The sequence below is a fragment of the Megascapheus bottae genome, chromosome 3 (genome assembly GCF_031878675.1).
Source record: "Megascapheus bottae isolate mThoBot1 chromosome 3, mThoBot2.hap1, whole genome shotgun sequence".
Taxonomy (NCBI): Eukaryota; Metazoa; Chordata; class Mammalia; order Rodentia; family Geomyidae; genus Megascapheus; species Megascapheus bottae.
The window spans coordinates 63,124,946-63,138,637 of record NC_143511.1 but is presented as its reverse complement, the minus strand read 5'-3'; the positions used below and the strand labels follow the sequence as shown (position 1 = coordinate 63,138,637).

At 46.0% G+C, this 13,692-nt stretch overlaps 1 protein-coding gene across 1 annotated transcript in view; it reads right to left on the bottom strand.

Moving 5' to 3' along the window:
* Galnt12 (polypeptide N-acetylgalactosaminyltransferase 12) overlaps window positions 1-12,375 on the bottom strand; it is a 33,894-nt gene extending 21,519 nt beyond the window's left edge. Inside the window, exon 1 of the mRNA XM_090330313.1 lies at window positions 11,951-12,375. Within this exon, the coding sequence (XP_090186439.1) occupies window positions 11,951-12,324 (374 nt within the window). The 5' untranslated portion in view covers window positions 12,325-12,375. The remainder of the gene's footprint in view (window positions 1-11,950) is intronic.
* Window positions 12,376-13,692: the final 1,317 nt, after the last annotated feature.

Genomic DNA, 13,692 nt, shown 5'->3' with positions numbered 1-13,692 from the left:
TCAAGGAAGAACAAGCAAACCACTGCCTGTGTTAGCATGTACTGTTCCCACTTTACAGATGAGGCTCAGCAAGGTGGGGTAAATTGGTTGAGTCAGAGTATAGGGCTGTGTATGGACCCAGCTGAGATGTCTGTGTCTGGGGATCTTGTTACAAGGTTTGAGCTTGTTCTTTGCATCATGGGAGGCTCAATGGACCACCAAAAGACCCCTGGGCCACATCTCCTCATCCAGCTCTCCCTCCCATGTACATTTTCTCCCCTCTTCCCCCTCACAGGATCTGTTAGGGAACTCTAAGTCCCAGGACAGCCTGAGTACCCAGCTCCCTGGCTGTGGCCCAGCTGCGATCTCCGGGCAGGCTTCTGCACAGTCACACTGGGCTTATTGAGTCTCTGCTACAGATGGCTCTCCTCAGCCACCCCACTGCTCACAGAGGCCCTGCTTGGACACTTGAGGAAAAGCCATCCCAAGCTAGAAGCATAGAGATGCTGAAATCCTAAAGCCATGGGGCACACCTACCAGCACTTCACCAGGGGCACTGCCCCCTCACACGTCGTGGGCTTTGTGTACATGCAAATAGTCACTTGGCACAGAATAGGAGAGGCCTTGTATGACACAGTACAGTGGAGTCCACACTCAAAGGGAGCAGAATTTAGCTCGAAATGGGGTGTGGGGTAGGGTCAGTACTGGGGATTGAACTCAGGACCTCACAGTTGTTAGGCATGCACTCTACTAACTGAGCCACACGTTAGTCTCAATGTTACAGCCAGCTAACCTGGGCTGTGATCCTCCTACTTGTGCTTCCCTGTGTCACTGGAATGACAGGAGCATGCCATCTTACCTAGCTGAGATGGAGTCTTGGAAACTTTATTTGGGGAGGGGGGGATGAGAGTGGGTGCTAAGCTAGTTTTAAACTGCAATCCCCTCATCACTGTCTCCCAAGTAACTGGGATTATAGGCTTGGGGCGGCTCTGCCCAGCTTAAGTTCCATCTTTTGGAGAGAAGGACACTCTAAAATTTTAGACATATTTAAGAACAGCAGATAAGACAGTATGTGATTCTGAAGACTAGGTCAAAAATTGGACACTGATGGCTCATGTCTATAATCCTAGCTACTCAGGAGGCTGATATTTGAGGACAGCAGTTCAAAAGCCAGCCCAGGGTGGACAATGTATGAGACTCTTATCTCTGATTAACCACCAAAACCACAAAAACAAAACAAAAACAAAAACCAAAGGTGGAGCTGTGGCCCAAGTGGAACAGTGTAAGCCTTGAGCAAAAAAGCTAAGGACAGCTCTAAGGACCGGAGTTCACATCCTATGACAGACACACAAACACACACACAAAAAAATGAATTAGATCTTTCCTCCTTATTTCCTTTTTTATTTCTCTTGCCTGTAGCCATCTTGTAAGGATATTCAAGCAGCCCTGAGAAGGAGTCTGTTGACAAGGAACTGAACCTCCTGTGACCTACCAGCACACTCAGTATATAACCTAGACAGCTGCCATCTTGGAAGCAGTTTCTAGCCCCAGTCATAAGAAAGACCCACGTACCATTTTGGCTGACACTCCTGAGAAACTTTGAGCCAAAGGGACTCAGCTCAAGTATCCCAAATCCCTGACCCACAGAAGCAACATGAAATAATGTTTATCGTCATGTAAGCCATAAAGTCAGGTGGTAATATATAACACTGAAATAATTCCCAAGGAAACTATCAAATCTACCCAAACAGGAAACAGTTTATGAAATCAAAGTCATTTCAAAAGGGTCAATGCCATGAAGACAATAGTTGTAACATCAATGTCATGTACAATTCTTGCTGGGAGGAAACACTGTTGTAAAAGTTGGAACCTCTGGGGAAATTCAATATTGTATAACTTTCCTGACTTCGATATCACAAATATCTATATCAAAGCATCACCAGAAGGTATCCTTGCTCCGTGAAAATACATCTGGGAAACGATTGTCAATAAAAGACTGTCATCTCTGCAATTTACTCTCAAAAGTATATAATCTTTTAGACACACAAAGAAAAAGAAAACTTAAGTAATTAGGACAAAACAATAATGAGTGGATGGATCTAGGTAAAGGATTTATAGGAGTTCATTCTTACAAATTTCTCTCCAGCTTTAAATTACTCAAAATTTGAGGGTTAGGGGCTGGGAGTTTGGCCTAGTGGTAGAGTGCTTGCCTAGCATGCATGAAAACCCAGGTTCGATTCCCCGGTACCACATACATAGAAAAAAGCTAGACGTGATGCTATGGCTCAAGTGGTAGATCTCTAGTCTTGAGAAAGCCCAAGGACAGAGCTCAGGCCCTGAGGTCAAGCCCCAGGACTGGCCCAAAATAAAAAAAAGAGGGTTAAAAAAAAAGCAAGGGAGGGTAGGTGGAAGGGAGAAGAGCCTTGATATTACAAAGGGTATACTTAAATATGAAGTCAACTGAGATCTACAAACAAGTTCAGTCCCAGTGGCCTTAACAAAAACTACCCCTTTGGGTAGAAAAACTATGAGAATGGGAAGGGGAGGTAGGAAAAGGAGAAATTTAGTCACACTCAGTGCATAGCCTATGAAGTTAAGAAAATTGAGGCTAGCTACTGGCAACTCAGGAAGCTGAAATCTGAGGATTGTGGTGTGAAGCGAGCCTAGGCAGGGAAGTCCATGAGAATTCTTGTCTCCAATTAACCACCAGAAAACTAGAAGTGGAACTGTGGCTCAAAGTGGTAGAGTGTTAGCCGTTAGCAGAAAAGTTCAAGGATAGCACCTAAGCCCTTAGTTCAAGTCCCATGATTGTCAAAAAAAGAAAAATAAAAATTGAGGGGAAGGGTTGGTTTGGGAGGGATGGAAGAAAATGATAAAAGTGGTGACATTGATCACGATGCACTGTATTCATAAATTGATTTGCTGAATGCTAACTCCTCCGTACAGCTATTTAAAACATAATAAAAACATGACTTAAAAAATACCCGCAAGGGCCAGGAGTTTGGCCTAGTGGCAGAGTGCTTGCCTAGCATGCACAAAGATTTGGGTTCAAATCCTCCATACCACATACATAGAAAAAAGCCATATGTGGTGCTGAGGCTCAAGTGGTAGAGCTCTAGCCTTGAGAAAGTCCAAGGACAGTGCTCAGGCCCTGAGCTCAAGCCCAGGACTGAAAAAAAAAAAAATACCCTCAAGCAGGACACCTACATCTCAGGGCTATCATCCTAGCTACTCCAGGAAGCTGAGATCTGAGGATCATGGCTCACAGCCAACCTAGACAGGAATGTCTGTGAGACTTTTATTTCCAATAAACTACTCAGAAAAAGCAAGAAGTAGTACTGTAGCTCAAGTGGTAGAACACTAAGTGTAAAGTCTGCCAAAAGGAAACTCCATACAGTTGAGAAGGGGGTTTATTGTGTGAGGAAAAGAGCAGGCCTCCAGCAGCCCAAAATGGAGTTGGGCACAGCAAGAAAGCTTATGGCCAGAAGTGAGAGATTATACAGGGGTAGGGGTGTGGCCACAGCTACAGTGGAAATGGATGTGACTCAAAAGATGGGGAAATCCCTCAGACTAGGGGACCTCCCACTGCCCCTAGGCATGCCAGTTTCCAGGGATATGGGTGCTAGACAGGGATTTCCAGGTTGCAGGGGGAGAGAGCCAAGGGAAGGAGTCATTTCTTCCAGGCAAACCTAACACTAAGCCTGTGCCCAGAGAATCAGATCTTGAGTTCAAGGTCAAAGACCAGAAAAAAAAAAAAAAAAAACCTTCCCCAATCTTTCTTTCCCACTCTACTAAAACAGCCTTCCTCCAAATACATGTCAAGGAGAATGAAAGACACATATGGGAAAAAGAAAAGTATCAGTAAGGATATAGTTCAGTGGCAGAGCCCCATGACCAGCCCAATAAAGAAAAAAGGGGTTTCTTGACTAAGATAATAATGATACCCGTAAGTGAACTTGTAGTACCAAAAAGTTGTAAAGAATCACAACACCCAACAGGAAAGGAATAGTGTAGCATGTCTGCATGAACAAATGTCATGTTGACATTAAAAACAACATTTAACATTTGCAGAGAATATGTAATGGAGAAAGAGAATGGTCACATTATAGTACTAAATCAAAAACACGATTGTAGATCTGTACACAGTTCCATCAACTCAATGCAGAGCGCAGCATTCACAAACAATAAACAATAGACAACTACACCAAGAATGTTATCAATGGTGATACTAAGAAGTGGGATTATCATTGATTCTTACTTAATTCTCTGTATCTTTCTGCATTCTGAAAGTATTATGTAATGACCTAATACAGTTTTTATAACCACAAAGAAAGATTCTTAATTTTTTTTTTTTTTTTTTTGGTGAGTCATGGGACTTGAACTTGGCCTGGGTGCTGTCCCTGAGCTCTTCAGCTCAAGGCTACCGCCCTACCCTCAAGCCAAGCTGCATTCCCGTTTTCTAGGGGTTAACTGGAGATAAGAGTCTCAGGTCCTTTTGTGCCCCGGCTGGCTTTGAATCTTGACCCTCAGAATCTCAGCTTCCTAGTAGCTAGGATTCCAGGCGTGAGCCACCATGCCCAGCTAGAAAGATTTTTTTTTTTAGATGTAATGTGTAATGTGTGGGTATTATTGCTTTAAATGTTACCACTGGACAGTAATTTAATATTCTTCCTTCTCTTTTGTCCTTAGCTGCTATGATTTCTATGTCTTTTTTTAAAAAACATCCCCTTCAGGCATCTTCCTTTATGAAGTTGAAGATATCACATCTAATGCATTGAAGTTTGCTTCCAGAAAGTGTTCTGACTGACAAAAAGCTGTACATTGGCCAAAAAAAAAGAAAAAGATCTCTGAATTGGAGACAAAAGGAAACCCAAAATCTTGGCACCCAACCCATGGCTACATCTATAATCTTAGTTTCTCAGGACACTGAGGATCCGAGTTCAAAGCCAACCTGGACAGATAAATTCTCAAGATGAAGTTAATCAGAAAAAAGCCAGAATTGATGCATGGTACAAGTAACAGAATGTCAGCCTTGATCAAAAAAGTTGAGCAAGAATGCAAGGTCCTGAGTTCAAGCCTACAGTACAAAAAAAAAAAAAAAAAGGAAATTGTATGGGCTTTGTGGAGGGTAGGGCTTATGTGTGTGTATTTCAGCACATATACTGGAAGAGTCACATTTACAAACGTTTGATCTGGTGGATGGAATGCGATTGTGTATTCCTTTAACCTTCAATACCACCTCACAAAGCAGATGAATGGCTATGGCAAAGCCATAAGTGTCTTATAGACAAATAACAAATGCTTACATCCATGATACATCAGGCCTAGGCCTACGAGACTATAAGGTACATCTGTATTTACCTGCCCTGAACCCATTCCTCTTTTTTTGTTGTTGTTTTTTTTTTGGCCACCAGTACCTAAGGAAAATACATATTTTTAAAGTGATGATTATAGGATTATCTACTTCCGGCAAAATATCAGGAAATAATGCGATTATTAAATTAATAGAGAGGAAAAATAGAATGGAAAGGGAAAAACTCCAACTCTAAAAGCAGGGTAGAGGGGGGAAGAAAGGAGAAGACACATTAAGAATAGCATACTACTGAGTACCTATGGCTCACATCTGTAATCCTAACTACTCAGGAGGCTGAGATCTAAGATTATGGTTCAAAGGCAGCCTGGGCACAAAAGTCCAAGTCCATGAGACTCTTATCTCCAACTAACCACCAGAAAGCTGGAACTGGTGCTATGGCTCAATGTGGTAGACCACTAGCCTTGAGCTAAAGAGCTCAGGGACAGCACCCAGTCCCAGAGTTCAAATCCCATGATCTATTTAAAAAAAAAAAAGAATAGCATATCATGCCTGTAATCCTGGGTACTCAGGAGGCATAGATCTGAAGATCACAGTTTGGCATAAAACAAGTATGAGTATACAATACACATAAATGGATATAAAGATCTATGTAAAAGCCAATAACGATCATTGTGGATTCTTCTTTACTCTGGTGGGAGGTAGAGCATAGGGAGAAAGAGTATATATAGATTCAGGCTCATCTTCAAATCTTCCTGCCTCAGCTTCCTGAGAACAGGCATTACAGATCACACCAATATTCCTAGCTGGAATTTTATTTACAATACTGGGGTTTGAACTCAGGGCTTGTTAGGCAGATGTTCTAACACTTGGAGATATTTCAATAGCTTTTTTTTTTTTTTTTTGGTAAATGATTTTTCAGGTACGATCTTGTTTTTGTCAGCTTGCACTGTAACCCAATTTGTCACTGAGAAGACAGAGGCACATCACCCTGAGATGAAATCTTGAATACTTTTTGTTTCTGGGGATGGGAAAGAGTCTAAGGGTGGTCTTGAACCTCAATGTCTCAATTTCTCTATACACAGTTAGCTAAGATCACAAGTTTGAACGCTTTCTTCCACCATTAGAATTCTTTTTAATGATGACATAAAATGGGTAATATCCTATCCAGTGATATACCTAAAATGTGTGGATACAAAATGAGTGAAAGAAAAAGGAAGGGCAAGCTATCCTGAAAATATTAACTGAGGGGCTGGGAGTTTGGCCTAGTAGTAGAGTGCTTGCCTAGCATGCATGAAGACCCAGGTTCAATTCCTCGGTGCCACATACATAGAAAAAAGCCAGAAGTGGTGCTGAGGCTCAAGTGGTAGAGCTCTAGCCTTGAGAAAACCCAAGGACAGTGCTCAGGCCCTGAGAACAAGCCCAGAACAGAAAATAAATAAATAAATAAATGTTAAAAGAAAATATTAACTGAAATTGAACAAGTTCTATGGGTTTGAAATACTAACTTTGATGATAATTAAATTTCCTGCCAATTACAACTTTACTAAGAAAGTCAAAGAAATACAATCCTAATACTAGTCCATTCCATATGTGCTTTTTATGACACTAGAAGGGCAGGCTCTCTCTGAAAAGACAGAAGTCCTGATCCACTTCTTCCTGCCAAATCTATCTAGGCCCACTCAGTTTTGCCAACATCTGTGTAGAACTAGCTACTTCAAGACTGCCATCCCAAATCCTGAACTCAGACACACAACTGTAGTTACAGCATTCATGAAATTAAAAACAGAAATGGGGGAGTGGGGAGGGGTAGTGGCAGAGTACTTGCCTTGCATGAAGGAAGACCCAGGTTTGATTCCTTGGTGCCACACAGGAAAAAGCTGGAAGTGGTATTGTGGCTCAAGTGGTAGAGCTCTAGCTTTGAGAAAGCCCAAGAACAGTTCTCAGCCCTTGAGTTCAAGCCCCAGGGCTGGCAAAAAATAATAAATAAATAAATACAAACAGAAGCTGGGCACTGGTGGTTCATGTCTGTAATCTTAGCTACTCAGGAGGCTGAGATCTGAGGACATGGTTCAAAGCTAGCCTGGGCAGGAAAGTCCTGTGAGACTCATATCTCCAATTAACCACCAGAAAACTGGAAGTGGGCACTATGGTTGAAAGTGGTAGAGCTCTAACCTTGAACAGAAGAGTTCAGGGGCAGTGCCCAGGGCCTGAGTTCAAGACCTATGACTGACCCTCCTCCCCCCACAAAAAAAAGAAGACTAAAATCAGGGTGAGCAGTCAAGAAATGCAAATGCCTGTGTATGAAATCCATGGTGTTCTATGTATGTGGTTCTGAGGAAACGAACCCTTGTCTTTGTACATGCCAGGCAAGCAGTTACCACTAGGCCGAACTCCCAGCCTCCTGAAATCCAGTGTTCTAAGGCATAGTGTGCCCACAGACTTGCCTAAGGAAAAGCAGAGATCTGGGTCACTTCTCTTGCTAAATGATAATAATCAAGGCCCTGGATTCTACTAGAAAACCAAATAACTATCACACTTCAGTACAACACAGCTAGCAACCTTGTCCTTATAGGACACACCTCCCAACAACCCTGGTGCCCTCACAAGTTTCAACTGCACTTGACCTATTATGAATTGCTATTTCCTCTAATGGTGGAATTCCACCACACTCCCAAAGCACTGCCCTGACCCTTCTGACTCAGAAACCCACAGGCACTGGGGTCAGCAACCTTTAGGTGTAACTGACCATCAGATCTTCTGCTTCAAAATTTCAGATTCCACTGTTTTGGGCAAAGTACCTTTTAGAAGTTCTACAATCACTACCTTTTTGAAATGTCATAGCCTAAGATGTGAGAAAATGTAACCTCTATGAAACATTTCAAAGCAAATTATTCTTCTCATGTCTTCTAAGGACTTAAAATTTGCTCATCACTAGGTACAACCTTTTTGTTATGGTTTTCTAGAATCATTTGTCCATGACATGAAATAAGAAAGCATTATTTATAAATGTGTTATATGGTCATCCTGAAATAAATCCATTTGCTTCTCAAAAAAAAAAAATTCCCAGAGGGCTGCAGTGGCCATTTCTCTGGCTCCCTATTTTTGCTTGCTACCATCTCAGTGTAAAAAACTCCCCTCCTACTGAGGCTCAAATGGCAGGGTACTTATTTGTGCCAAGACTTTGTGGCAAAGCTCTATATTTGCTGTGCCACCATGAAAGGACTCTGGCTCTTCCTTCTCCTTCAAGTCAACATTACAACTACCAGAAAGAAGGATGGAGGGCCAACATTTCAAAATGTCTCTTTATTGGTCTGGTCCTATTGGAAGAAGCAAACAGTGCCTATCCTTGCCAAATCAAGTGGTCTCTTCGTTGTTCCCAATGCCTTATCTGTAATAAGTTTATGTGCTGTAGGGAAAAGACTGTTAAACAGGTGTGGGCTCCAGGTCTGGTAGTATATGCCTACGATCCCAGCACTTAGGAGCTTGAGGCAGGAGGATGAAGAGCTCGAAGCCAGACTAGGCTACATAGAGAAACTGTGTCTCAAAAAGACAGGGGGAAAATGCAGGCCTACTCATGTTTAATTATGTCTATTCTTACACACCTATATGTAAATTTCCTAAAACCTACTTCTATACTTGGCAAAGTCTAGACAGATACACAGCGAGATGTTAATAATGGGTTTCCTCAGGTGGTGAGTTGACTTTTTTTTTCCTTCTCTGTTTATACTGAAATGTTTTAAATAATAAACCCAAACATATTCCCTTTATAATTAAAGCAAACAAATAAATAATTGCTGCCACTCAAAAAAAAGAGGAATAGATAGAAGGTCTGCATGGTAGACCAGCTCTGCCTCAGATCTACTATGTAACCTGGGATAGGAGGATAGAGGTCCCTCTGGTTTGACTAGAAGCCTTTCTGGTTTGACTGGCCCTCCCTGTGCTAACGATCGGGAACCCTCACTACCACTCTGCTTATTGAATGGACTCTTAGGGAGTCCCACCCGTGCATCATGAACTTATAATCTGCTATCTCAGTTTCTCAAGCTGACCATGAGACCTGATGAGCAACAAACAGCAACAGCAACAGATCTCTCTTATCTGTGATTTCACTTTCTATCATTTCAGTTACCCGGTCAATTGCTGTCCAAAAATACTACCTGGAAAACTCCAGAAATAAGCAACTTATAACTTGTGTGCTGTCCTGAGTAGCACCTAAGGTCTTGTCCTCTGGGGACATGAACCATTTCTTTGTCTAGTGTATCCACATTGTATATAAACTACCTACTTGTCAGTCACTTGGCAGCCATCTTAACTTTAGATTTGGTAGTCATGACATCACAGTGTTCAGTATACAGATGGTTCAAAAAGATCAGAGGCCTGAGCAATCCACTGAGGATCTGGGTGCAGATCCTTTAAGGATACAGTGGGAACTGCTACATAATGAAAGTGAGATTCCACACAAAGCCTTGTCCTTCTGACCAGCGCCTCAAAGCATATCCCATCTGAGACTCAAATAGCTAAAGCTCAGGCTGTGTAAAAATAACATTCAACAAGCCCTGCTACAGGAATTAAGAGGCTGGGGCATTCACACGCCCATCATGCTGGGTTTGGATTAACTTCCCAGGGTCAATGCAATAGCAGGATCTATTTGCAAATCCTGATGGGACACAGGGCAGCTTTATCACCATGGTGACAGGATACCATATGCTCCACAGGTCATCTACCACGTTTCAAAGAGACATTCACAATCTCCAACAATGAAGGAAGTTGGATCTGGAAAAGAAAATCTTTATGACCAATTCTTTGATGACTCTCAAAAGCAGCCTCCTGAGTCTGTTGTTAGCAACAGGGAAAGGAGAAAATGCTAATGAGTACACAGTGTGCTCCCAAGTATTGCTGTTTTATTCATTTCTACCTGTAGAAATGAATACTCTTAGCTTTTGCACTCAAGGGTAGCATTTTGCCACTTGAACCATGCATCCACTTCTGGCTTTGAGTGGTTAGTTGGAGATAATCTCATGGACTTTCTTGCTCAGGCTGGTTTAGAAAAAAAATTTCAGATCTCAGCCTCCTGAGTAGCTAGGATTACAGATGTGAGCCCCCAGCACCCTGCTTCCTACCTTGTTTTCCTTCCATCTTTTATGTAGGGTATGGAGACTGACTTTTACGATTTCTCTCATTTACAGACAGGAAACTGGGGCTTGGAGAGACTAAGGAAATTGAGATTACAGAATAGTTGAGCAAAGTCCATAGAACTGCATTTTACAGGGGCTGCACTTGACCTGAAAGCTCCCAGATGCCCTAACTTCACTGAGCACACCTTTGGGATTTCAAGGCTGCATAGATGAACCATTTGGCAGATATAGGGAAACTGCTACCAATCCCAACAAAGTTTTACACACACACACACAGATAGAGAGCTAACAGTGATAAAAGTCTCAAGCAAAGAGCAAGGAAAGAAAAGAAGATCCTAAAAATAGGTAGTGTGTGAATGAAGTGCAGATCCACCTAAACTTTTCCTGAGATCACCGCGGTGCCATGGAGACAAAAAGAGTCCCCCAAAAGCCTGTCCCACCACCACCTTCTAGAGAGGCAAGTTATCCGAACCTTCTGAGTCCATTCCTACACCTGGAAAGCCGTCATGGCATGAAGAGCAGAAGTTGGAGGGTGCCTAATGTTCGCAGGAAGCTGGCCCTATGGATTCAGTAAGGACCCTTTCTTTTTTCTTCTCTTTCTTTTTTTTTTTTTTGGTAGGTGTGGGGCTTGAACTCTGGGCCTGGGCACTGTCCCTGAGCTCTTCAGCTTAAGGCTACTGCCCTGCTCTAGAGCCACAGTGCCAATTCGGGTTTTCTAGTGGTTAACTGAAGATAAGAGTCTCACAGACTTTAGTGCCAGGGCTGGCTTTGAACCTGGATCTTCAGATCTCAGCCTCCTGACAGGTGTGAGCCACCGCACCAGGCCAGTGAGGACCCTTTCTGAGCCCTCTTTTCCTAGAAGTCTGTAAGGAAGACAATCAAGTGGGCAGTGAAACAATCTCTGACAACTCAGATGAAAAGGCTGGGCCCCCCAGGAGGCCCCAAGCAAAAGTGGGGGCCACCTGGCGTTTCTCAGAGGCCATCACCTAGGCAGGCAGGCACACCACCTGTCTGGCCAGCAATTCCAACAGGAACAAGGCATCGCACTCTAGTGGCTCCAGTTCCCTCAGGCACCACCCACGGGAGGGAACCAGGCTGGAGCCAGGCCAAGGCAGCCCTTGCCATCTCCCTGCACCCAAAGCTGGAAATCCAACAAGGGTTCTGGGCCTCTCTGCCTTGACCTTTCTGCCACTTTTACCTGCCCTGCTGGCTTCTGCCCCTCCTGCTCAAACCGCGGGCCAGGGTGCACGGAGTGAATGAGTGGGGCCTGCCCGTGGGCCCGGTCATGGCACTGTGAGCCCCCTGGAGCGGTGGTGGCGGGGGCTCGCCTTACCCCCCTCCCTCTGTCTGCTTAGCCCCAGACCCACCTGTACAAGAGAAAGCAAGCCCCGAGACCACTAGGTATCAGGCTCGTCCGTCTCGGAGACGTTTCCCGCCTCCCCGCCCCGTGCACGGCGGTCTTGCGCCCCGCGTCCGACCCCACAGGTGTGCGCCCCAGGCCGGGCGCCGCCGACTCACTCACAGCGGGTTCCAGCGCTCGGGCAGGCGGCGGTGCAGCGAGATGCGGTCGCTGAGGTACGTGTTGATCTGGTGCAGCTGAATGCTCTCCTGCTGCAGCTGCAGCTCCACACCCTCCAGCGGCAGCCGCACCGCCTCGCCCCGCGCGCCCAGCGCGTCCTCCGATAGCGTGGGGCGCCGCAGCACCGGTTCACGGCTCCCGGAGCGCTGGGAACGCGGGGTGATCGGGGGACCCGGTAGGGCAGCCCCGGGCCCGCGTCGCGTCCTCAGCACCGCACCCAAACCGGCCAACGCCAACAGGGCCAGCAAGGCCAGCAGCGCCTCCCGACCGCGCCGCAGCCCCCGCGGACAGCGCCGCCGCACCCCGCGCCCCCACATGCGCCTGCCAGCTGTGCCAGCGGCCGCGGCGCGCCCCGCAGAGGGCGGCGAGGGAGGTGGCGGAGGCCGGACCCGGATCCCGGAACCGCGCGCGGCCCGGGCCCCGCCTCCGACCCGCCCCGTGCCACCTGCGCGCCGCCCCCCTCTCCGGCCGCAGCTGGGGTAGAGCCGCGCGCCCACCTGCCGGGAAGGGCAGTCCCCGCCTGCGCCCCCAGCGTCGCTCCTTCCCGCCCTGCCCAGGGGGAGGACTGGGCGGCTGTGGGGGTGGCGGGGCCCGGCCTGCCCTCCGCCGGCCCGCCGTGAGTGGCCGCGGGTGGAGGCCGGCCGGTCCACGCGGACTTTACCGCCTCGCTCCGGAGACTCCGCAGTCCCAGGTCTCATCTATCCACTTTGCAGCCAAGGAGGCTGAGGCGCCATGGGCCTGGCCCACTGGCTGGCGCGGGCCCCGACCCCCGCTGTGCCAACCCACCCCCGGCTCCCACTGGTCCCTTCTTTCCCTTCACTTTTTTTTTTTCTTTTTTGGCCAGTCCTGGGGCTTGAACTCAGGGCCTGAGCACTGTCCCTGGGATTCCTCAAGGCTAGAGCTCTACCACGTGAGCCTCAGCACGACTTTCAGCTTTTTCTTGTATGTGGTACTGAGGAATCGAACCCAGGCTAGGCAAGCACTCTTACCACTAGGCCAAACTCCTGGCCCTTCCTTTCATTTTTTGTTTTTAAAGGAACACCTCCAAAAATGTGTTCACTGGAGCAGTTCCATCTGGGACACGGGACTACCCATGTCCCAGGCCATCCATTGCTGTCGAGCATTCCAGGCCTTGACTAAAGAGGTGTCCTACTAGGGTACCTAAAATACATAACAGGACCAAGACTACCCTGAGAGATGAGGCTATCTCCTAAGGACAAAATATGAGATGATCAGTCAGCAAAATGTAAGATAAAGCTGGGCATCAGTAGCACATGCGTGTAATCCTAGCTACTCAGGAGGCTGAGGTGTGAGGATCACAGTTTGAAACCAGACCTGTTAAAATAACCACAGGAAACTCTTAACGCCAATTAACCACCAAAAGGTTGAAGCTAGAAATGAGGGGAAAAGCTAAGGCACGGCTTCCCACCCCTGAGTTCAAGCCCCAGTACCGACACAAACACACACAATCAGTAACCCCAAAATATAAGATGAGCAATAATCAGAATTAATCAAAAAGTAATCAGCAATCAAGATTTCCAGTTAGGGGAGGCTGGCATCAACACTCAGGGCCTTGTACATGTGAAGCTGTATGCCTTCTGCTTCAAATGCCCGTGTCTGCCTGGCAAGCCCCTAGTCCTCCTTCTGAAACCTTCTGTCACTCAGCATTTTAGGGAAATGTATTA